This window comes from Nipponia nippon, unplaced genomic scaffold, assembly GCF_047370975.1.
Source record: "Nipponia nippon isolate SJK-2023a ecotype South Korea unplaced genomic scaffold, ASM4737097v1 scaffold_1, whole genome shotgun sequence".
Taxonomy (NCBI): domain Eukaryota; kingdom Metazoa; phylum Chordata; class Aves; order Pelecaniformes; family Threskiornithidae; genus Nipponia; species Nipponia nippon.
The window spans coordinates 14,485,303-14,509,403 of NW_028262290.1; the positions used below are offsets into that span (position 1 = coordinate 14,485,303).

General features: G+C 43.6%; 2 protein-coding genes across 8 annotated transcripts in view; one reads left to right on the forward strand and one right to left on the reverse strand.

Annotated features, from left to right (window-relative positions):
• MRPL13 (mitochondrial ribosomal protein L13) overlaps window positions 1–6,442 on the forward strand; it is a 41,024-nt gene extending 34,582 nt beyond the window's left edge. The window contains exon 7 of the mRNA XM_087746972.1: window positions 6,121–6,442. Coding sequence (XP_087603098.1) covers window positions 6,121–6,145 — 25 coding nt within the window. The 3' untranslated portion in view covers window positions 6,146–6,442. The remainder of the gene's footprint in view (window positions 1–6,120) is intronic.
• A 4,885-nt stretch (window positions 6,443–11,327) lies between these two features.
• The window catches only part of COL14A1 (collagen type XIV alpha 1 chain), a 129,868-nt gene continuing 117,094 nt past the window's right edge, over window positions 11,328–24,101 (reverse strand). For 3 of the 7 annotated variants that reach the window (XM_087746995.1, XM_087746982.1, XM_087746988.1), the window contains 3 exons: window positions 14,689–14,766; window positions 13,639–13,794; window positions 11,328–12,265 (listed from right to left, as the gene is read on the reverse strand). In XM_087746995.1, the coding sequence (XP_087603121.1) occupies window positions 11,940–12,265; window positions 13,639–13,794; window positions 14,689–14,766 (560 nt within the window). In that variant the 3' untranslated portion in view covers window positions 11,328–11,939. Of the gene's footprint in view, window positions 12,838–13,638; window positions 13,795–14,688; window positions 14,767–24,101 lie in introns of all 7 variants that reach the window. The other 4 variants (XM_087747008.1, XM_087747000.1, XM_087747022.1 and 1 more) reach the window with 3 other exon arrangements.

The following is a 24,101-nucleotide window of genomic DNA, read 5'->3' on the forward strand; positions in this document are numbered from 1 at the left end:
AGAGGGGAAGGATCACCTCCCTCAACCTGCTGGCAATACTTTGCCTAATGCAGCCCAAGGCACCATTTGCCTTCTTTGCAGCAAGGGCACATTGCTGGCTCATGTTCAACTTTCTGTCCACCAGGACCCCCAAAACATTGGTAGGTGAATGGCATCTGAAGCATTTGGACATCTGAATTAGCCCCTCCAACTAATCTTTGAGTTTGCTAATATATCTGCTTGGCTCTAATTTCTAGAAAGAATAAGTCAGCTTTGTGTTTCAGTGAGATTTCACAAATTCCTCTGATTTTTTAATCACTAAAAATAACCTTAATGTATAGGGTGTCTTCAGAATCCCTTAAGCATAGCACACTGTTCCATTTGATCCTTAATTCCACCAACATTTTGACTATTCCATTGAGTGTTGTAGATCCAACCTTTAGCAGTTAGTTCACAAGTGGACTTCATCCTTTGTGCACAATGCACAATAGCCCTTGACTTTCATTGCATGCAGATAATAGATAGGAAAAGAATATCTGGATTTACAAAGCCTTATAGGATGTTCAGGTCCTTTATCTTTAGAATATGAAACAAACTCCTCCTAATTTTATAAACCAGTTGTCCTATTCCTTTCTCCGCTCTGCTGAGCGTGTAGTTCTGCAGGCTGCATATAGGGTCTTCACAGGCCACGGGTAGGTCACAGATCCCTTTCTTGGAGGTCGCTCTGTATTTGCTAACTAGCATGCTGAAAGTAGTTTGTAGTAGTGAGCGAGGCAGAATTGGCAGAATTCCCACCATTTTCCTCTTCGGATTTTTATTCAGGATCTGTAGATATCTTGAATAAATTCTAAACAGTCAGATCAGGAGGTTGAGAACTTGTGTTTTCTAATTTCGACATCTTTTTGAGAGAATGATATAATGTATTAAAGGATTTTTGAGTGAAGATTGTCTTTATTATCTCACTTTCCATTTTGAAATTAACACTAACAGTTCAGTCTTGTTAATCTGCCTTCAGTTCTGTTTTCTCATACGCTCTGAATAACTCGTTTCCTGAGTAAATATTATGCAGTGGTTTTTTTCTGCTTTCTACAGAATCGTAAACCTGCAATGTCACAGGACCGCGGTATTTTTAACTGTAGGATTTATAATACAGCATATGCAACAGTAGTGTTACTGCTGTTAGTGATGAAGCTTCTCTGATGTGGGAGTTATGGTGGAGGCTAAAAAGACACAAACTGTAGGTGCATATAGCTGTGATTTTGATGTTTTAAGGAGGCATTTGGCTTATTTTGTTACATAATGGGACTTCGTTTCAGAAATTGTTTTTTAAATGCGTGCATATTCATTCTTGATATTGTACAGTTTCTCTATATTGTAGACTGGATTAACAGTTGCTGAAATTATTACCGTTAACAGCTGTCATTGATCAAGAGATCAGAATAGCAGTTCTTTTCAAAACAAAGGCAAATTCAAGGCTATTTAGGAATTTGACATATCTGAGTAGAAAAGCTTTGTAGAGTATTGGTTTACAAAGAGGAATGCTCAGGTATATGTGTGAGAGGAATCAGATTGTAAAACAGACTGAACCAGACCTGTTGTGCCTCTAGAGAAACTCTTAGCCCATGTTCTGGGGTTTAGTTTGACCTCAGTCTTATTTCTTGAAATGGGTAGAGAGCTAAAAAGTTACAGCTTCCCTGTAAATGGGAAAACTCTCTTGGTCCATTTGATTTCTTCAGCATTCAAGAGTGTAGGGCTGGCAACCGTACCAAAAGACAACGTTTATGTGGAATACCTCAATTCTGCAGAGTTTCTGGAAGAAGACAGTGCTACCAGTTACAGTGGGGACCACTAAGAACCTTTTGTTTTCCGTAGTAAAAACTGATCCTGTGAACTTGTACCTATGTGCAGGTTTACCTGTTTTGTAAGGTTCAACAACTGTGGATTGTCAGAATTTTGCATCACCTGTATTCCTCTTCTGACAGCTGTGAGTATGAAAAAAAGTTGGGAGAATTGAAGAGATTTATTTCAAATCTGTAATCGGACCTTAGGACCAGCTCTTCAGTTTCTTTTATTCAATGGTAAAGTATTTGTTAAGAGAGAGAAGCACTGAGAGCCGCGGCGTAATTGGATGTTAATTTAATTTGTTGAGTATTTTGCCTAGAATTCAGTGGACTGTGTCTTAATGCTTTTTATGTGCAGTATAAAATGTTAGTGGGACAAATATTTTTTTACGGGCTTTGGTGTCAGAATCTGCTGCACAGACTAAAGTTGCATATTTTCAACAAACCTGTAATACTTTGCCTTTCAGTACGGATTTCAGAGACGCTAGGTCCCACGTTCTGCCTCCTGTCTTCCCCTTGTCTTGGAAGCCTGCTGTCAACATACAGCAAAATTTTTTTTCCCCAAGAATGCTGACTTAAAAAAAAAAAAGAGAGAGAGAGAAGCAGCTATGTGAAGTCTTGCCTTTGGGTAAATTTCTGACCCATCTCTTCCAGAAGATACCATTTCCTTTGTTCCAAATGCGTAATCTCAGTGCTTTGCTGAGGAGGGGCAGAAGCGCTGCCATCGAAGAAGAACACTTTTGCCTGGATTGATGTCACTTCTCAATGAGCAGTTATCCATTGGTGTTCACAAGTAGTTCATAATTCTCTCTGAGTAGACAAGGTTTTTTGTGGGTTCATATCCTTCGTCTCACAAAATATTTATAACGCTTTTGCCAAAGGCAGTGTTTTTCAAGGCTTAGCTTTCCTAGTGCCAAAGACTCTTTAAAAGCAGAGATTGTGGCCTCCAAAAGCCAAGTACTAGTAGGTATAAAAGCCTACTGTGGCAATACAAAAGGCTTTAAAAACTTTTATATTTGTTCACACAAGTGTTTTCAGCGTAGAAAATTCTGCCTTTAAGCTTCATTAACTTTGTAAGGCTGCAAACTGAGAGTCCAGTGTTTTATGCATTTAGCTTTAAGACAACAAGCATTAAGGTTGAAATACAGATTTCTAGCAAGAAAAAAAAAATATATAAAAATCGGATTTTCAGCCAAGAACAAAGTACTGTCAGATCCCTAGCTCTGCAGCACTCCAGTGTAACCCTAGATTGAAGTTTTAAATGTGCCATTCAAAGAATGCAAAATCCTTTGAGCGATGTGCAAGTGGATGAATTGGCCTGTAAAAAAAGAGTAATAACTGTAAGCTGCAAGACAATGAGGTCGTTACCATGCTGCATCTCTGAAATCCTTCAGCATTGGTCCACCCGTCTAGGATGGATGCAGTGATAAAACTTCTGCTAAATCACTGCTGAGAATTTTTCAAAATCCTGCTTTCTTAATACACCACAAACAGCCTGATATAATGAAATATATATTCTGGTATGCAGGGGTGAGATCTGAGTAACAAAATGTGGAACATTTTTGAGGACTGAAATCCAGGATTCTAGGTTACTTGACTTTCCAGTGCATACTTGCCATCAAACGTTGAGTATGTTCAAGTCCAACATTAAGCAAGTATGTAAACAATGGCTATGGTGCTTATGGCAGTTCTTTCATGCACTAAAGGTACAAGTCCAAAGGTTAATGCAGAAAATATCATTTAAATGGAAAACAAAGAAGCTTTGTGATTCAGTACAGCATGAACACTAGCTTGTTTTTATAGTTGTTCTTTAAAATTCATATAATCGTCAAATTTTGTATGATACACTTGAAATAGCACAGACTGAATTCCAGAGTTGCTTTCACATAAGATCCTACAAGCTTGTACAAGAATTGCATGAATGACTTCACTTTGCAGTGCTGTTGGTTGAAAAAGGCTAGATCTGCAATGTGTGATTTTAATGACTAATTAAGTATTAGATCTCTGCAGCCATCTAAACTCTCTGTCTCCAAAGTAAGTTCCCTGCATCCATTGCTATCTGCTTTTAATTTGCATTGATGAACAAAACCAACGATAAAATTTACCACCGTTGTAAATTCAGCTTGGTTTACTGTTGTGGATTGCAGCTTTTTCTGTATTCCAGACTTGGTTTTCATTCAACTTCACGGCAAATCCACTGACCTCGTATCCCATTACATGTTCACAAAACCTTTGTAACTACATCTCTTGTTCCGTTCTAGTGAGACACAGTTCACATTACCTGTTTTGATCTGTATATGAGAGAAGTGGTCAAGAAGAGTCGGGAATAAAGGGCTGCTGTATTTATAACAGGTCGTACCGTTGCAGGCGGTGTGTTCGCGTGTGGGCGCAGTGCGCTGTGACGAGCAGCCCGTTCGTGCTGGGCATGCAGGATCTGTTTGGGACGTAGGCTTGCAGCCTGCCCTCAAACTTAGCATTCTTCTAAAACCCATGATCTAGTCTGATCCTGTGCCTTGTAGGTTCAGGGAGAACGTGGTTTCTGCGGCCAGTGGATGTTGGGAAAGGCTGTGGATGTTGTCTGCTTGGACTTTAGTAAGGCCTTTGACACTGTCTCCCACAGCATTCTCCTGGAGAAGCTGGCTGCACACGGCTTGGATGGGTGCACTCTATGCTGGGTTAAAAACTGGCTGGACGGCCGAGCCCAGAGAGTGGTGGTGAATGGAGCCAAATCAAGTTGGCGGCCGGTCACGAGTGGTGTTCCCCAGGGCTCAGTGTTGGGGCCGGCCTTGTTCAATATCTTCATTGATGATCTGGATGAGGGGATCGAGTGCACCCTCAGTAAGTTTGCAGACGACACCAAGTTGGGTGGGAGTGTCGATCTGCTGGAGGGTACGAAGGCCCTGAAGTGGGACCTGGACAGGCTGGATCGTTGGGCCGGGGCCAACTGTATGAGGTTCAACAAGGCTCAGTGCCGGGTCCTGCACTTGGGTCACAACAACCCCATGCAACGCTACAGCCTTGGGGAAGAGTGGCTGGAGAGCTGCCTGGCAGAAAAGGACCTGGGGGTGCTGGCTGACAGCCGCCTGAACATGAGCCAGCAGTGTGCTCAGGTGGCCAAGAGGGCCAATGGCATCCTGGCTTGTACCAGGAATAGTGTGGCCAGCAGGACCAGGGTGGTGATAGTGCCCCTGTACTCGGCACTGGTGAGGCCGCACCTCAAATCCTGTGTTCAGTTTTGGGCCCCTCACTACAAGAAGGACATGGAGGTGCTGGAGCGTGTCCAGAGAAGGGCAATGAAGCTGGTGAAGGGCCTAGAGCACAAGTCTTATGGGGAGCGGCTGAGGGAGCTGGGGTTGTTTAGTCTGGAGAAGAGGAGGCTGAGGGGAGACCTTATTGCTCTCTACAACTACCTGACAGGAGGTTGTAGCGAGGTGGGGTTGGTCTCTTTTCCCTAGAAACAAGTGATAGGACAAGAGGAAACGGCCTCAAGCTGCACCAGGGGAGGTTTAGGTTAGACATTAGGAAAAATTTCTTCACCGAAAGGGCTGTCAAGCATTGGAACAGGCTGTCCAGGGAAGTGGTTGAGTCTCCATCCCTGGAGGTATTTAAAGAACGGATAGACGTGGTGCTCGAGGACATGGTATAGTGATGGACTTGGCAGTGCTAGGTTAACGGTTGGACTCAATGATCTTAAGGGTCTTTTCCAACCTTGACGATTCTATGATTCTATGATTCTGTGTGTGGCAGGCAGAGTGAGTGACATGTGCTTGCGTAGGAAACGGCAGAGGACTGCAAACAGCAGTGTGTTGTCTTAATGTTTTCCACATTTGCCATCCAAGCAGAAGAGATTGCAGAACCTTTAAGATTCAAAGTAGGTTTTTCTTTTAAATCATCGGTTTTAATTATTTTAGTAGTGTTGTGGTGGGCTATGCTGTTAACTGAAAACTTGCCATCTTATGCGTGGGTTATTAATTTTTTAAAAGTAGAGACAAATTAATACTAGTGTTTAAAGTCATTGTGAGACTGCATTGAGATGCTTTTTGTTTTGCTTAGGAAAGTAGGAGTGGCTCGTAAGAAACACCTTGACCAACCAGTCCTGATGTCTGTAAATTCTTAGAGGTCCTAGTAAACTGCTTTGAATTGTCTGTCCTTTTAATGTAATCCAGAAAATACTTATCACCAAAAAACTTCAAACACCAGAATAAGTAAATAAAAATAGATATGGCTGTTATTTCATCCTTAAAGCAAAGCCGCTGTAGTTCCCATACATTTCTTAAAGCACCTTTTTTTTTCCCCCCAGACCTAAAGATTTTCGAAGGAAGTAATAACAATAAAGAAGAACTGCCACCAGGAATGTCTCTCCTCCTTGAAAAAACTTCTTCTGACACGGAAGCCTCTGTGGATCTCAGTCAACCCTTCTATACAGAATGTTTTTGACAGGTGTTAGCAAACTTTATTTAGAAAGATTATAAAATTATTGTATTTGAAACAGCTAAGAATAGATATTATGTTGTTAATGCCACCTGTACTCCGGGTTATATGAGCTGGTATTTGTAAATTACATTTGCTTTAATACTGTTATTAAAGAATTGATACATTTTTTCCATCTCATGGAAACAGTACATTGTTTACTGAAATGAAGTCTCTCACTCTAGAAGTAGCAAAGCTTGATTTCCATGCAATAAGAGCAGAGAATAATTGCAGTCGCAGAGCTGCCACGAACGGCACACTGTCGGTAAATGTTCTGAGTTGCTTTTCTGCTGAAGCAGGTGAGCCATCCTTACACACACACCCTGATCAATGAGAGAATGCCAGTCCTAGTTCAGAAAAAGGGAATTGTTCATGCAGAACTCGTTCTCTCTTTGGGGGATGTAAAAAACCAATGGTTTGAGCGGTTTATTCCTTCTGTAATATACTGTGCGGTTCTTCTGAAAGCCTTTTCTAGACTGCGGAATGTGTACGCTGTATGAAATTAATGGTTAGGGTTTGCTGAATGCAGGTCTATGCAGGCCTGCAGTTTCCTTGTCTTTTTAGGTGAATATACCCACTGAATTACCGTGGTGGTGGTAAGCAAAATCAAACTTATTCCAGAGCCAAATGACATTAGAAAAACATAACTCTTCAGAGGAAGGAGTGCAGGTACCAAATATGTGTGCATGCATACTGTAGTCCTGTTAGAGATAAGAAAAATATTGATTGATAGAAGATGCATCTTGGAGGAATGAGGAGGTGGTGAGAGTTCTGATGGTCATTTTTTATGTCCTGTGGGAGTTTATCTATCTCGCAGTCTTCATCGACCTTCTCGAAAGACCTTCTTCTTCTGCACAACATGCTTTGCCTGTAGTTTAGCCTGTTCATTATGAACGAAGAAGTAGTTGGTCACTGACCATAATTTTTCACCCTGAAGCTTTGGCCATCTTTTGATATGGAATGCCACATGGTGTGCTTGGAACACCAAAAATGAAGCTGAGGAGAAATCAGTCTGTGCTTCCTGAGGGCCTGTTTGCTACAGGGAAGAAGATTGTGGCATTTTACAGCGTCTGGAATCTCTTGGATGCTGGAGCAGTGACGTTTCCGTTCCAACAGAACATATTGCTGGAATACTGCAGAGCAGCAAGGACAGCGTGCATTTCAGAGGCGATACTGGCTGCTAGATTGCATCCAAACAGCAAGCCGTGTTGGTGGGAAAGGTGTACCTCCAGGAGCGGCGTAAGGAACGTAGGCAAGTAATGAACAGAATGAGAACTAATTTCTTTTTTTAGTAATCTTACTGTTTTTCAGACTTCTGTTAGTCTGCTCTGCACTTAAATTTCTAGTGTGCTGAATGACAACATCAGGGTTGACTCTCCTCTACTTTCTAGATGCTGAATGGTATTAAATATATTCCTAATACTATTTCATTCTTCATATGGAGACGTTACGTGGTTGTCAGCAGGAGAGCTGATATCTGTAACGCTCTGTCTGCCTAAGCAAGCAGGCAAGCAGAACGCCTCTCCGCCTGGGCACAGCTTTGAAGGCGGCACGCTTGGGACTCGCAGTGCTGTTTACCAACGAGAGCGTCCGTTCGGGGCTGCGCAGCGTATTTTCTTAAGTGGCTCTTCTTCTACAGGAGCAGGTCTGCTGACAGCCCCACACAGCGTGGATTTTGTTAAAGAGCTTACTGAAATAACAGACAGGGAAGGCAGATCATATGGAGATGCTCTTCCTTTTTTCCTCCTCTTAAGCCCAAGTCTGATTTTGATTCAAGTCACAGGAACGCGCCTGCCTTACTTAAAGAATGTATTAAAGAATGAAGCAGCAACATTTTTCTTATAGAAACCAAATGAGGGAACTAAACTGAGGTGTTGAATGATGCAAAATAAGTTTTAAAAATTATTTTCCTTCTGCAAATTACTTCGCTGAAGTTCATTACTGCTTTTCTGCACAACCTTCAAGCCAAAGCTGTTGTGTAAATAAATGAAGCACCTGTTGTTTTCTGTATAGGAGAAGGAGCTGGTACCTTGTCTGCCAAGTGCTACAATGTTCGGTGAGGAAAATTTGTGTTTCCTGTATCCATTGTATACAAGCATCATATAGGAGGAAAAACGTTTTATTTATAATCATATTTCACTATATGAAATAACGATTTGGTAGCGGGCATTTCTTTGGCATTCCGATGCGCTTACCCCAGGAAACGTTCCTATCCAGTGAACGTGCAGACTTCATTTCCAAGTCAGTAACCACATTTAATTAACTAGTAAAAGTATTTTTAAAAGCAGTAGGTTAAAGTAAATGCTCTTTTTTGTGTAAGGACTCAGTACATATACTTTATTGGCAAGATCTGGGTGGCATCAGCTGTTCATCATGTGTTAAATACTTCACAGTCAGCAACTTCAGTTTCTTGGGCCGTCTGGAAAAATACAAGACACTCCTGATTATTCGGAGACTGGATTTTGGAGAAAACGTTGACCATATGTGTCTGTGTCTTACTTTTTTTGGCGAACATACAAATCCTGAATAATATTTGTGTAACTTGGTAGTGCCCACCAGTTACTTTTTGTTACCAAGGTATACCCAGCAAGTGAACGTATGACCAGCGATACAGGCAGCACTCCGGTTAGCGGGGTGCCAGTAAACGTCAGTATAGATAGAAAGTTAAAGCACGTTAACTAGTGCCATTAAAGGTTGTGCTTTAGTACATAAATTAAGTTATAACAACATTGTGGTGAGTATGCCTACTTTAATAGCCCCAAGTAATCTCTCTGATTCGGTGCATGTAGGCCCCGTACGGCACGAGGGGCAGATGGCGGCGGCGGCAGCCGGTCGGGTGCCTGTCCCGCAGCCGGGGGCACCGGGCTCCCCGCCGGCAGAAGGGAGCCGCGCTGCTTCCAGCCGCCCCCCAGCCCGTGCAGGGGCTGTCGGAGGGGCGCCGGCGGCGCAGCACGGGCAGCCTCGGGGGTTTGCTCAGGCCGGTGCTGTTCATTTATTTCAAATGCGGGGCAAGTAACACCAATTGCCTTGTTTTGCAGCGCTTGACTGCGGCTGTGCTGTCTTCCCTGCGTCCCTGGTTTTGCCCCGCCGCTCTGCCTGGGCCCGCAGGAACCTGAGGGTTGGCTGTAGCGTTGCTGGGCAGCCAGCCGGGGGTGCAGATTAGCTATGAACGGTAACGGCAGGCTCAAAGCCTGGCTGAGGCAACACAGGCAGAAGCGCCTGAACGCTGATTTTCCATCAGTGACCTTCTCGGGTCGCTCCCACAGGCCCTACGCTTTGGCACGTCACGGGGAGGACTCCAGAAGGTGTTGGCACAACACGTGGGGAAGGGGGCAGGGGTTCATAGAATCAGTCATAGAATCACAGTCATAGAATCACAGAAGGGACCTTTAAAGGCCATCTCGTCCATCCCCCCCTGCCATGGGCAGGGACATCTACAACTCGATCAGGTTGCTCAGAGCCCCGTCCAGCCTGGCCTTGAATGTTTCCAGGGATGGGGCATCTACCGCCTCTCTGGGCAACCTGTGCCACTGTTTCACCACCCTCATTGTAAAACATGTCTTCCTTCTCTCTAGTCTGAATCTATCCTCTTTTAGTTTAAAACCATCACCCCTCGTCCTGTCGCAACAGGCCCTGCTAAAAAGTCTTTCTCCATATTTCTTATAGACCCCCTTTAAGTACTGAAAGGCTGCAATGTGGTATCCCCGCAGCCTTCTCTTCTCCAGGCTGAACAACCCCAGCTCTCTCAGCCTTTCCTCATAGCAGAGGTGCTCCATCCCTCTGATCATCTTTGTGGCCCTCCTCTGGACCCGCTCCAACAGGTCCGTGTCCTTCCCGTGCTGAGGGCCCCAGAGCTGGACGCGGTACAGAGTACCAGCTGGGGTAAGTTCACACAGCCAAGTGCAAGCAGGTAGATTAATCATGTGATGCGCCCCTAACCTGTATCTAGTTTTAGTAGTCTCTCCGTCAGCCGTGTCTGCCAGGCTGTGCTACGTACATGCGTGCACACACAGCCGTGCTCAGTATTCTGTAAACTGGGGTTAAGCGGCTTACAGCTCAAGTCCGTGAGTTACGCGATGCTTTTCTACCTTCTTCTACTTTAAATGCAAGTCCAGGGAAAGAAATGACATTCAACTCACATTTCCATCAGCTTTGCTCACCTTTCTCCAAGGAAGTGGTGGGAGTTAGGGGGGAGAGAAGTAATGGGAAAAGAGAAAGACAGCCCAGGAAGTTGCAGAGCCGCCTAGCCCGAACTTGCCCTGGGATATCGACAGCTGTGGGCGTATAAATGGTTTGTGTTACTAACGAGGCTGAATTCTAGCCCGGATAATTTGAGGTTAGGCAGCAAAGGCACCAGTTTGGCTTCGTCCTGCTGAGCTAAGAGAGCACCTGGCAGTGGCCAGAAGCGAAAGCTGCCAGGGCTCCCCTTGCTGAGCACGACCAGCCCGACCCCGGCCAGGGGCGAGCAGAACACAGCCCTGGCATCCGCAGGCCATCCTCGCTCCACCTTTTTCGGGCTGGATTACAAGTGTTCCAAAGCTACGCTTTCAACTTCAGTGAACATTTCTGAGCTTCTACTTCAAATCCTGCTTGGTGCTCAGTCTCCATAGCGCTGTTCAAAGCTGTTCGTATCGAGGCACTTTGCAGTTTCCCTGGTTTGTTGTAACGTACTGAGTCGCTGTGTGCTCCTCGGTGGCGGGGTCGGGGCTTTTCCCTCCTCTGGTCGGCGGCTGACCCAAGCTGCCTTCGCGCCGGTACCTGCCCGTCGGTCGGCTTCGGCGCGTCAACGTGCAAAATCTCACCTCCGTAGACGGTACGACCACCTCATCTCAGAGTTACTCTACACTTATTCATATATAATTTTAAAACTAAGGCTAAATGCTGTTCATACTAAGTGCCTATAGCCTTCAAAATAAAACTGTTGCCCAAAGTGTTGAAAAAGGAAAATGTTTTTTCTTCTCTTTACATTCTCTTCCCCAAAGATCCATACAATTGTTCCAAGTTAAAAAAATCAATCAATCAAATACGGAATTAACGTATAAAAGCTTGCCACTTTTATTTGCATACAAAACAGAAATGAGAGAGGTTCACAATAAATTATCAGTGTGCTCCCACGCAACATTCTTGTGTATTTATATAATGTGGGTTAAAAAAATACTCCATTAACATAAGATTTCTTTGCAAAAGTAATAGCTGGGTTCAGGGCAACCAGATTATGCATTGTTCTCCGGTGAATTTAGTAGGGTTACTCTGCTAGTCAAGCAATTCATCCAAAACTACCAGAACATAATCAACTGGAAAAACATGGATTAAAAAAAAAAAAAAAAACCAACACATTAACTTTTCGGAATGGTTCTACGTACGCCAACAGCCTGCTGCGGGTTTTGAGAGACAGGTTGCAGAGCATACGGAACAGTACTCCAGAGAAAGATCTACAAGTGACCCTTCATCATCATCTAGCACCGACCCACTAACATACTAAGCTTCTGGCATGCAAGATAATTACCATTATTTGTCGTGTCACCTGGCCATGTACGGTTTTTTTCTCCTTTAATATAAGAGCCTGTAAACATCTTCCGTGACAGGTTAGGCACCTGGACAAAAGGCCAAGCACGGATGCGGATCAAATGTTTCCCTTTTTTAAACAGTTCATTGAGAGGGTTTTTTTCCGTTCGCCCTTTTGCGTGCTGGAGTCTTGATGCTCCTTTTGGCTATCTTCCTTGTGAAGCGACTGATTCCTGGGGATCTCAGTTCAACGGCTTCCATCTCTTCTCGAACAGGAGTAAACTCTGGTTGAGCAAGATGAGGTGATGGATAGGAGGACTGGGAGTATGGGGACGGTAAGGGGTAGGACCCGTGAACTACGTACGGCTGTTGCTCACCATCGTAAAGGTCCTCGGGGTCATAGATTTGGTAGGAGTTATGTGGCAACTGCACTACGGGGATGTCTTGATCGGTTGGCTCACCGTATCCACCTTAACCCACCACCACCAAGAGTACGCATACGGTTAACACAGGAGAAGGGGGGCAGAAAATTAAAGCACTCATTAGGAAATTGACATTTTAGATATAGATATATTTATATATAATGCGTGTGAGTATATATATATATATATATAATCTTTAAATACACATCTTTTATTCACATAAAGGAACAGTGAAAACATTTAACAAAATTAATAAGCTGGAGCGATTGGAAGCCCACCAACAGACAGCCAAGTTAGTTGGAAACCACCACCAGAATTTGTCAAACGTCCAGTTGTAACACTGTGCGTATTATACACCGCACAATCTGCCTGCTTTAGCTTATTCCAGTTATGGGCTAGAATACACGATTAACGGGCAAAATGGGTCAGGCGAGATTTTTTAGCAGTGCAAGGAAGCTAAGTGCATGTACAGCAGCTAGGGAGTTCATTAGTGGTAGTGAATATCGCTGATGGAAAGCAGAGAGCAGTTCAGCATCCATCTCTGACCTTCAGCCAAATGAGACCTGAACCAGAATGAGCCTTTCACCTTCTGGATTGGTAGCCATTGTAAGGGATTGGGCCTTCGAACAGGAGAGGAACGACGGGCAGGGGAAGTGAGGAGAAAAGGATAGGAAGAGACGACAACAAAAACATTCAGGTAAGTAAAACATACAAATCGGCTCACGGGCAGATTAAACCGTCAACATCAAACAAATATGCCTTATGTGTAACATTTGTCGTAACTAGCGCTTTACCAATGAATTTTGATTTTAGGTTGGGCGACATAGTTTTTGGTAACTGTGTTAACTTCCTCCCATGGCCTCTCCGTGCTATAACGAGACGGGAAAGTAAGACACAGAGAAGATGTAGAAAGGATCATTTTCTCCAGATTGCTTCGCTGGTTAATGACGGACACGTGCATCCCTGTGTCAGGTTACGCTACCAGGGGTTTAGTAAGGGTCATGCTCTCATGCCATTCGGAGGCACACGGGAGAGGAAGTCGAGCAACACGTTTGAAAAACTACAAACGTAAAAACTCTGCTGTCAGGAACGTGAGGAGGTGGGGGTGGAACGCACAGACTGTTCAGCTGAGGTGGAGCAGGCTCGTACAACTACACAAACACGCACAGGGCAAAAACCCACTACGCGGGACCTGTTTCACAGGCCGGGGTCAGATGGCGGCTTCCTTTGCTCACTCTGCTGGGGTCACCTTCTCTTCGTGCTGCAGCCCCACAAGGTACGGCAGCACTGGACACACACGTTTTAGGGAGCTACCACGTTTTAGCGCAAGGTTCACCGGTAGCCTCCATCTTACTTTGGCTGTTAGAAAACATCACCCCCGCCTCTGCAAACGGCAGCCGCCCCGACCCCTGACTACTCACCTCCCATGCCGTAACCAGCGCAGGAGGACGGATCGCAGTAGCCTGGCGAGCCAGAAGGCCCCTGCGAGCCCGGGGGCCCCATGTGACCGGCGGGACCTCGCGGGCCTGGAGAACCTGGTGGTCCCGGGCTGCCAGTTCGACTTTCTCCTGGAGGTCCTGCGTAGAAGGGGGAGATGAAACATCTGAGCAGCGCCTTTCATAAAGCAGCGAGTTGAGGCCACCTTGGCAGGCCGGGTGCTTGGAAACCACGGCACTGAGCGTGCTACAAACACTTCCAGGAGATGGGCTGAGCAGAGGAGCTGGGCATCCTGGCTCCGACTCCCCCGGGCAAGCCGAGGGAAAGGCTGCAGCCTTCCTCTGGCAAGGAACCCGCTCCCGACGAGCCTCCTCTCTGGCCACTGCTTCTTCTTCCATGCCAGAGACAGCTTTCCAGAAATTTATACTAGAGCAAATGTTTCACCAAGCGTCAGACGTTCGGAAAGGCAGTTTCATGGGGGGAAGAGAGCCCTGGATGCCTGTGCAGCTCCTGATTCACCCGCTCCCTTTTGATACAGTTTCTGGGTAATGCTGTGCCTGGATACCAGTGCTCTAATGGCCAGAAAATCCTAACGGAGGCAATGCAATTTTACGGTGCTTTTTCAGGAGCTAAATATAAATCCCTGTGATTAATGTGCTTAATTAATATACATTTCTCTGTCAAGTTACAGTTAGGTATGACCTTGAGTCAATGGGAAAACAAATGCAATTAATCCAGATTAATTTTTTCCCTTCCAGACTCCATCTCTGAAAAAAAATCATTAAACATTAAAAAATGTGGTTTTGGAAAAGCAGTTTATCGCAGGGAAAAGGAAAATACTTGTGACTGATGACACCATCACGTGACACGTCACAAGGTCATACTACATAGTAATAAAATTATGACAGTTCGTAAGTACTGACTTTGCTGCTGCTTAAGCCTGAGAAGTGGAGGACAGAGCCATGCAGGTCGTAGCTGCTTTCCACCCAGTTCAGAGTGGTCTAATGCAGGTGTCCCAAAAGTAACAACTTTACCTGTAGATCCTGGTGGGCCTCGGGGTCCTTGTGTTCCAACACCTGGATTGCCTTTTTCTCCTTTCTCGCCTGGTAAACCTGAAGAAATAGTACTCTGATCAGCGTCACAGTTTGAACAAAACTGTGTGCAGTGTTTATTATTTAACCAGGATTATGGTTCCATATGTTATTTTTCATCTAAAAACAGATGGCAGAGAAGGAAGGAGGTAAAAATAAAGAATTATTTGGTTCTTTTTCCCTTCCTTCCCTGACAGCCTCTCAAGGGAAACATGGCATTCCTGGGGTCTTAAACATTCCCGCTGCCATGGAGGTTTCATCGAGGTGGTATGCAGAGGCATCGGCCAGGCTCCAGGCTGCACTGCCTGCTGGAAAGCTGCCTCTGGACTATACCGAGGTACAACTACTGTAAGTCAGAAGAATCCTCAGAGCACCACAACGCTGTCTGTAAGTTACTGTGCGGCCCAGAAAAGTCAAGTTTTTAATGCTACAGCCAATTTTCGTTCAAACATTCACCCACCAAACGGTGGTTCAGCAGAAGATGGTTCTATGCATAAATGGGGAGAGTTATCGTGGGTTATTGCAGGGTCTTGCTAAAACGCAAGAAAGGAGTTTCAGCACAGTCAAAATCTGTCCCCCCAAATGAAGCCCGATCTAAGAGTTTCCCAGTCACGAAATTCTGATGTTCCAGCATCATCCAGTTGTGTTCCTGCACTTGCTCATGGCCCTAAATTTTTATTGTTGGGTCTGATCCATGGAGATCAAAGATCTAGTAATCCAGAGAAGGCACTACCTTCTTCCAGCTTTCCACCTCCTTCTCCACTACCACTATGGCATCCTATAAAAACACTTTCTATGTGCAGCGATCACAATGAACGGTGTCGAACTAAAGTAGGTGTCAAAACTGCAAATTCCAGACCCTGAGTTTCCACCGGCGTCTTGGAAACTCTCATAAAGTCTGTGTTTGATTTGGATGGTTCAAAGACACCAAATCCAGGCTGGTTTGTGGGACTTTCCCCCCATTTTCCAGACCTCCCAGCACTAGTAATTGCTCGCACTGCTTCGCAGCTCCCACACTTTCACAGAATCAAAGCCAATATAGAGCACCTTCACAAAAACAAAGCAGAAAGAGAACAGCTGCTGCCCTTGATGAGGCAGTATCTACAATTTCAACTGACTGGCCTCCTTCCTTCCCTTCTGCTCAGGTAACTATTACCTCTTAGGGAAAAACATCTGAAGGACACCTCATTTTTGCAAGGAGCCACAGAAGATTTTTTTTTTTCCTTCCTAAGCTAATTTCTGATGGAAGCAAATAAATAAGAACAAGTTCTTAACTGTGGGGGGGGAGGGAAAAAGTAATTAAAACGCATCACTGACAAAAAATTGCTCACATTGCGTTTAGAAAATAAGAGTCTACTGAATTACAGGGGATTCGGTATTTGCTGAGGAGTTCTAGGTCTTCTACAGAACAGGTGGCTTCCAGGGCAATATATCATGTAGCCCAATGACCTGGGAAACACAGGCCACACCACTGCAATCAGTAACTCCACACTGAGCACATCATTTTTAACCAAAGCATGATGAGCTCTTTGTCTTACCTCTACAGGGCTTTTTGCCACTGTTCTGGCATAGTTTAAGTATGTCCCGTTTCCATTTTGCACCTTTTATTTCCTTTGGTTGCACAATTTTGTTGCTGAGTTAAAAGAACATGTCTTTTGGTGACCCGTTATTTTATCATAGAGAAATGATACAACTATAACCCACAGCATTTTCCCTTAGCGGGTCTCCAGGGCTTTCCAAGTGACTCTAGTAACGCTGTTTTTTACAGGAGAGACTTGGCCACCAAAAGAAGTACCATGGCCAAACTGAATCAGCAGGAAGTGGCGAAAGAGAGCAGGTGTGATCATCCGGGTGATGTTTACACCATTACTTTGCAAATAGCAGGTATTTCCTTCTTGCTTCTAGAGGATATTGGACAAGTGCGCTGGTTGTGGCTGGGATAGAGTTAATTTTTTTTCATAGTAGCTGGTATGGGGCTGTGTTTTGGATTTGTGCTGGAAACAGTGTTGCTAACACAGGGATGTTTTAGTTATTGCTGAGCAGTGCTTACACAGAGTCAAGGCCTCTTCTGCTTCTCACACCACCCCAGCAGCGAGGAGGCTGGGGGTGCTCGAGAAGTTGGGAGGGGACACAGCCAGGACAGCTGACCCCAACTGACCACAGGGATATTCCACACCATATGACGTCATGCTCAGCATATAAAGCTGGGGGAAGAAGAAGGAATGGGGGGACGTTCAGAGCGATGGCATTTGTCTTCCCAAGTCACCATTACACGTGACAGAGCCCTGCTTTCCTGGAGATGGCTGAACACCTGCCTGCCAATGGGAAGTAGTGAATGAATTCCTTGGTTTGCTTTGCTTGTGTCTGCGGCTTTTGTTTTACCTATTGAACTGTCTTTGTGTCACTCCACGAGTTTTCTCACTTTTCTGATTCTCTCCCCCATCCCATCAGGGGGGAGTGAGCAAGTGTCTGTGTGGTGCTTAGTTGCTGATGGGGTTAAACCACGACAGCAAGACAGAGCAAGGTCTTGTACATATCATCCCTGAATTTATGGATAACAAAATATTTATAAAACTATTTTTAAAAGTGAAATCTTTGTGTTTGGTTGTCCTGGCTGTTTAGTCATTTGATGACTGCAATGCTGCATCAGTATCTTCTGCGTCTAACATTACTCCCTGTCTACGTCAGCACGTTAGAAGTGTTACCAAATGTTCCTTTGACCAGTGTAGGAACCCAAGTGCCAGCGTGCACCCCAGAATATGCTCTGACCTGGAGACTCTAACACATGCCTCTGAAGTTATCTCCATCCCAGCTCGACCCAATACAAACACATTGATTTGATTACCATAATTCTTCATTTCCCGAATCACCTGCCAAGCTTCCTGGCAAATTCTTGCTTCTGTCATGCTCAGTAGCCAGATTTCTGATCGCATAGCTTGTTATCCCATGACTGGCACTTCACGCTGACTTCCAGGGACGCTTCACAGTGACTACCACCTCAGGATGCATTAGGCCACAAAGATTAAGAATGGCTCTCTAGCCTAACTGCTCAAAAACTTCTCAGGGAGAGGGAGGCCTTTTTTCAGACCTAATATCTAATATCCAAAACACAGACAAATATATTCATCAAACTGGACCACAAGACTTTCTCCCAGTTGTGGTAGTAGGTAGGAAAAGAATGCAGCTTCAAATTTCCTGAAATTGTGCTCTAACCATTTAACCACTGCAGAAGAGCTGGAGAGGAACTAGGACCGCCATCTCTTCTATCAAGCCTCCTTCACATCTAATCTTCCTATTTGCTATCTTGCTTGTACACCACAGCTTCATCTTACAACTCAGTTAGTTCCTACCAGCCTTTTGCAGGCAGATAATGAGCAACCTCTGGCCAAACTATGAGATTACTACAAGCAGTGTGACCAGGTTGGTGAAGGTGCAGCCTGGAGCTAATACAACCTTGTTGCTAAGGAAGGGCTCAGCAGCGCGTCAATACAACCGCTTTGGTGATCTCAGAACAACAGCAGAGCAAACTTGTGTCTGACTGCTGTGCGCTAACGTACTGCAGTACACCTACCTTGCCTCGTGGTTGTACGAGGTAGCTATTGGTCTTGCCCAGGCTGTTTTAGTTTTTCAGATTATAAAGTGTCCAAGAGGTAAGTTTCAGGAATTTTATATCCACAGCCTTTGGTAGCCCTAGCTCCTAAATCTCACTGAAGGTCAATGGGTCTTAAGTGTTTAAATTACTCAGGCATCTTGAAATTTGCTAACATCTTTTCTTCTAGGATTCTTAGCAACATAATACATGGGATTCCTGCCATCAGAGACTGTCTTCCCAGTCCAGTCTGAACGTCCTGTTTGCAATCCAGCATTTGGTTAGCAGAGATTGCAGTTTCAGTCAGAAGTGCTATCCAGAACCTCTGAGGAATGACTGCATTGTGTAGTGTGTGTGAGAAGCAATCCTAGGTGGCAGATATATGCTCTAACCTACATTCATATTCCTGGGGGAACCTGCCAAAAAAACACGTCATCTGTGATGAACAACTGAACTCCATCCGTTTTCAAGACAAATTCCTCAGGCAAACCTCTTGTCCTGCATTCCAAATGCAGTTTCCAGATACCTAAAATTTGCTTAGCCCTGGCTTGCTTCAAAGACACGGAGAGACGACTCTGTTGCAATTCACTACTTCTACTGCAGGCCTTTTAACAAGGTAAACTCATTTAAATGTCTCTTACCGTACATGCCCTGCAAGGAAATGCTTGCCGTTTGCAAAAGGCAAAGTCTGTATGTGTGGATTGCTTTGATCGTAAGAAGACTGGCCCATGATAACCGTCTGGAATCTACACAGATATTTAGCACAAGGACCATTGCTTATCCTCCTGTACAATAACATTACATGGTGACTTCAAAGACAATTGCCACAATGTTTTCAAATCACAGCCTTCCCTGCGCTCAGTTGTTATTCTTTACACACACAAGAACACACAGCCATGTGTGATGTTCACAGAATAAACTGCAGTAAGAAATGATAAATATGGAACAAATCTACTCAGGCTAAGAATAAAATGTTCATTCTGGAACAAGTTATGAAGCTCTTGCGCAGGGCAAACCTTCTTTGAAATCACGTGGATATCAAGTTCCTAAAGCAAACATACTGAAGGCCAAGATACAAGTCTGCTTCAGGTTTCTTTTAGTCTAACTTCCCGTAAAGTTTACCCAAGTGAAAGAGAACATCAACACTGAAGCAAGAATACCCTGTTCCTAAGGCAAAACTCACGTGAGTTAAAATCGAGCACTCCGTGGGCTTCCCTAATGGACTTTCCACCAAAGCTCTTTAATGAGCGTAAGTTAACAGATTCACTGGCCTCTGGGTCACAGTTAATGTCTCCCTCCTATAAATGACGGAACATTCAAAATTCACCTATTTCACTTTCTATCAAGGTCATCTTTGCATTTCATTAGAGCATAGCTTACAGAAAGTCAAGCAGACAAGACATCGCTCCCCATGTAAGTTACTGCGATGGTTAATCACTCCCAGGGATAAAAGTGTGGATTGGAAACTGTCATTTGAGTTAGAGTGGCTTCAAATGCCAGTAACTGTTTTCATATTAGTGCTCTGGACGTACTTCAGCAATACCATCAAACTGTCTCTCCCCCTTCCCGCTAACCACATTTTTTATCTCTTGTCCCCATCCAAAATAAGCAATGGCTTGGGTTCAGCCCCAAGGAGATCACAAGCAACTGAAATCAATTATTTCCAGTGCTCTGCTAAAGATACCTCTGATAGCATCACTTATTAAAAACAAAACCAAGATCATGAACACATTCTCTAGCAAAGAAAATTAAATGTCCATGGTTTCTGCAAGAAAGGAAATCTTAGGTATTGCTTATCTATGTCTTTAAGAGAATACTGTCCTTTGAGGAGAACTGCGTATTGCAACTGAGAAAAACTAAACTGCTACCAAAAATGTCCTCTTTCAAAGATGTTCAGTTGTAACCATAATGTATAATAACACAGGGTGATATTTTTTTTTTTTATCCAGATGAAGCTAAAATTGGAAATAAAAATATTTAATTGACTCAACTGGCAAAAGTTCCATTTAATCCCGTTGAAATTTTGCCATCAGAGCTGTAAACATGTGGCTTTTGATAACACGTTTAACTAACTCTTTCATATGAAGCCAGAAAGCAAATATGGATGAAGCTGTACTTGAGAATAGCGACTTTCCCAGTGACAGCTTAGATATTTATTCTCTTTTAATCGTAGTGAGGTGGAGTGAATAGCCGTAAGTTTTGTGCATCACTTCAAGGCACATCATAAGAGCAGAAGTCAACCCAGCAGTAGAAGAACAACTGCATTGTCACAGCATCTGAAAGCTAGCAGTGCCTTAGCATAATTTTCACTACAGGTTTTACCTTTTCCTCAAAGTTGAGGAAACTACCCATGTATTCTAAAAATAACTAAAAAAAAAAAAAAAAAAAAAGAAAAACCCACGCTGAATCTTTGCTTTTTATATTATCTTGCAGAAGTCCAGCTGCTTCCTGAGCACTCAGAAGCCAGACACTTGTTATATAAGTCCCAGTTCATAAACATAAAATCAAAACAAAAGATGTTTGAACTAACTGAAATAAAAATAGAAACCACTGCTGTGCACTAATTAAAATAAAAATAGAGATGAGTGCTGAATGCTGTGAATAATCAGTGTTTGGGTTTGGTTTTTTCCAAACTCCTATATTTATGCAAATATGTAAGAGTGCAAAATTCTAGTAATTTATCTGGGATTATGTACTATAGGGGACTGATAACACAATGTGGCCTCCTTAATCTTTAAACCACAGGTCTAATTCAAATGGCCTGCTGGGGCACCAATAAAATGTTAATATTGCTAACAGATATTGAGATTGCCAGAGTCATTTCTTTTCACATCATTAGAAAAATACAACAGATAAGACCCCACAGTGTACGGCTAAAACAATAATCAACTGGGGAGACTAAATAACAAACGTCTTAGTGTGATCCTAATCCATTCACTTTTGTCTACACTGGAAAAAATAGATCTCAGCTGGCAACAGACACCGAGAACTCAATCTGTCAAGAGAATGACTTACCCTTTCTCACCGAGGTGGTCCTTCTTGGAAGGACCAGCTCAGTGCGTCTCAGTAGTGAGAGAATACATCCAGGAATGGGACACCCTGGACCTAGAAGTGCAAGTGGAGGTTTCTAACAAAACTCCAAGACACTCTCTCAATTCAAGCCTCCTTCCAAAACATCTGATTGACGCTTGGCAGAGTGACAAGGTAAACAAGGGAAGAGAAGTTATTGGCCAGGCAAGTTAGCAGGGAAGTTCACTGATGTCAAGATCTCTCACTGCTGATATTTTCCAGTTAAGCTCTCTTTGGTGCATGATTTCTAACCAGCTCCAGACGCTGCTTTCAGAAGTTCCCCCTTCTCACAGCCTGGGATTGAATGGGTGGTGGGCGAGAGAGGTGAGCAGGAGGAAATGTCTAGCCTCCCCCACCTTTTCTCTTCCCACTCTACCAGCACCTTGCCACTCAGCTCAGAGCCAGCAACAGGTTCTTGCAGCAACCCCAATGGTTTGAACTCTGAGGGAAAAAAAGCAATATTCTACTAAACAAACCAACCGGTCTTTTTTCCCTTCTAACGTCTATTACTTTTTAGTACACCCTATGGACACTGCTGTCACTGTTGCAGTGTACCTAAAGGTGGAGGCTGACTTTCAGAGTTGCTAATCTGGCACCGGTTTTGAACATTAAACTGAGTTGATATACAACCAAAATGCTGATGACATCAGCGAAATGAAACACATTGTTCATAAAGATTTCCAAGTGGCTGGCCGGAGATCTTCAGGACAGGACTATACATGGTGACTTGCTGAACAAGTTAAATACAAGCAATGCTTCAGAACACAGCAAGGGATGGGGTCTGAGTCCATTTACCCTCCTCTCTGTATTCGCTGGAAACTAAAAACCCTTCCATCCAGAAGCAGAGGAATTTTAGTCCACCACTTCACTGTATGATATGTAGTTAGGAATCAAGTGAGAATTGGGAATGCACAAGAAACTTCCAAACAATCTCCACAAGCATGAAGCTGGTAAAAATATTTTTTTACTTTTCACTGCTGCATTTTGGGGTTAGCTTAGAGCAACTCCTTAGAAATAGATTCTGAAATATCCCGAGGGTCTGTACAACTCAAAAGGTATCTTTCTGTTAAATAAACTGCTACTACATCAGACACACTATCAATCTAAAATTTCAGTTGCTTCTGAAGAAATGAAATGCTCAAGGACTAATAAATTATTCTATATTTTTTCCTAGGTTCTGAATGAGCTCCTTCCTCTTCCTTCCAGGTTCTGTGCAAGGCTCCAGTTATGTGAATGTCCTAAAAACCTTTTTCACTCAAATAAAGCCAATTATTTTGTCTTTAAGTTTACACATAGATTCTTTTTTCTTAAAACAATCTCATTTTAAGCTATAAATACTGTAAAACGCTCCCAACATTTGGCATCACATTTTATGAAACTCTGCAGAGGGCTCTGGCTGACTGATTATAGTTCTCGAAGTATGCTCGATAAGTGCTTGCTCCCTACCAAGTATGAAACTCCCCACAAGCACTACCTGCCAAAATCAGTCCCTTCTAACATCAGTTATCTGTAGAGACAGGAAAAGAATCATATTCTTTTTTTAATGTGCTTTTACCTTTTCTGTACTCAATCTATTACCAATGCTGTTTCCCAGATATTATCAGCAGTGAGCTAACACACATCATGTTTCATTTAAATGACTATATCTAATCACTCTGATTTCACAGTAGTACAACATCGGGGTCTGGGCCTCAGCACAGCAAATACAATGGAAAATACATGCTAAATGCTGGACGGGTGTCCTTTTTTGTAGCCTGGCATTTTGGTTCCTCCATTCCTGAAGGCTCAGCAAAATATTCTGTGTACTTAAACAGTTCCTGCCTGAGAAGCCAGTTAAAATACACAAGTATTTTAAGCAACTACCCTGAAATCTGCATTCAGTCTCTCCAGGTCACCACTTTTAAAGTCAGTTCCTCACTTGCTGTCTCTTCCAATTTTCTTTCCTACTTGCCTCCCACCCCCTCATTCCTCCTTTTTTCTGGACAGTGTCTGGTCTTTGCACAGCTGGAGCAGGCAGCAGCATGACTGAGAGGCTAGTACCCTAAATCTTGCCTCTTTTTTCAAGAAGGTAATTAGAATTACAGTCTTGAGGGGAAGAAAGGACCCACACAGACTCACAGGTTCACTTAAAGGCTTTCATCATGGCTGCTGTGAACTGGAACTATTAAGCTCCTGAACTGAACAGACTTCATAGCAATTCATTTTTAAAATCCCATTTTAGATGTTGCAACAGCTCTTGAATATCACATTTATCTCTTGGGTTTTTGGTCACTTCCTCATGTGATGGTCTTGAAAGCACTTTCACAATCACAGATCTGCTCAGTACTACCTCTGTTAGTGCTACTCTGGTACACCAAAGATTGCCAGGGTTGCACAGAGAGAGAGCAAATCAAAACATGGAGCTTGTTTCTTTATTAGACAATGCTAGAGGAGGAAAGGAGAAAGGGATCTAGCATACACATAAGAATACAGAGGAGAATTACTGTAAATGAACAGTTAATTGTATTACTTCTCTCTGACCTCACCATTTCCTCTCCTTGATCCTCTCAGCCCCTCATAAACTAGGATTTTTTTCCCTCTTCTTATCAACCTTACTCCTTTCAGACTATCACAACTTAGAAATCTTGAGACTGACACATTTCAAATTTAGCAGAAGAGCTCAAGCTTTCCCCAATACAAATCTATTGGTTTTGCAGCT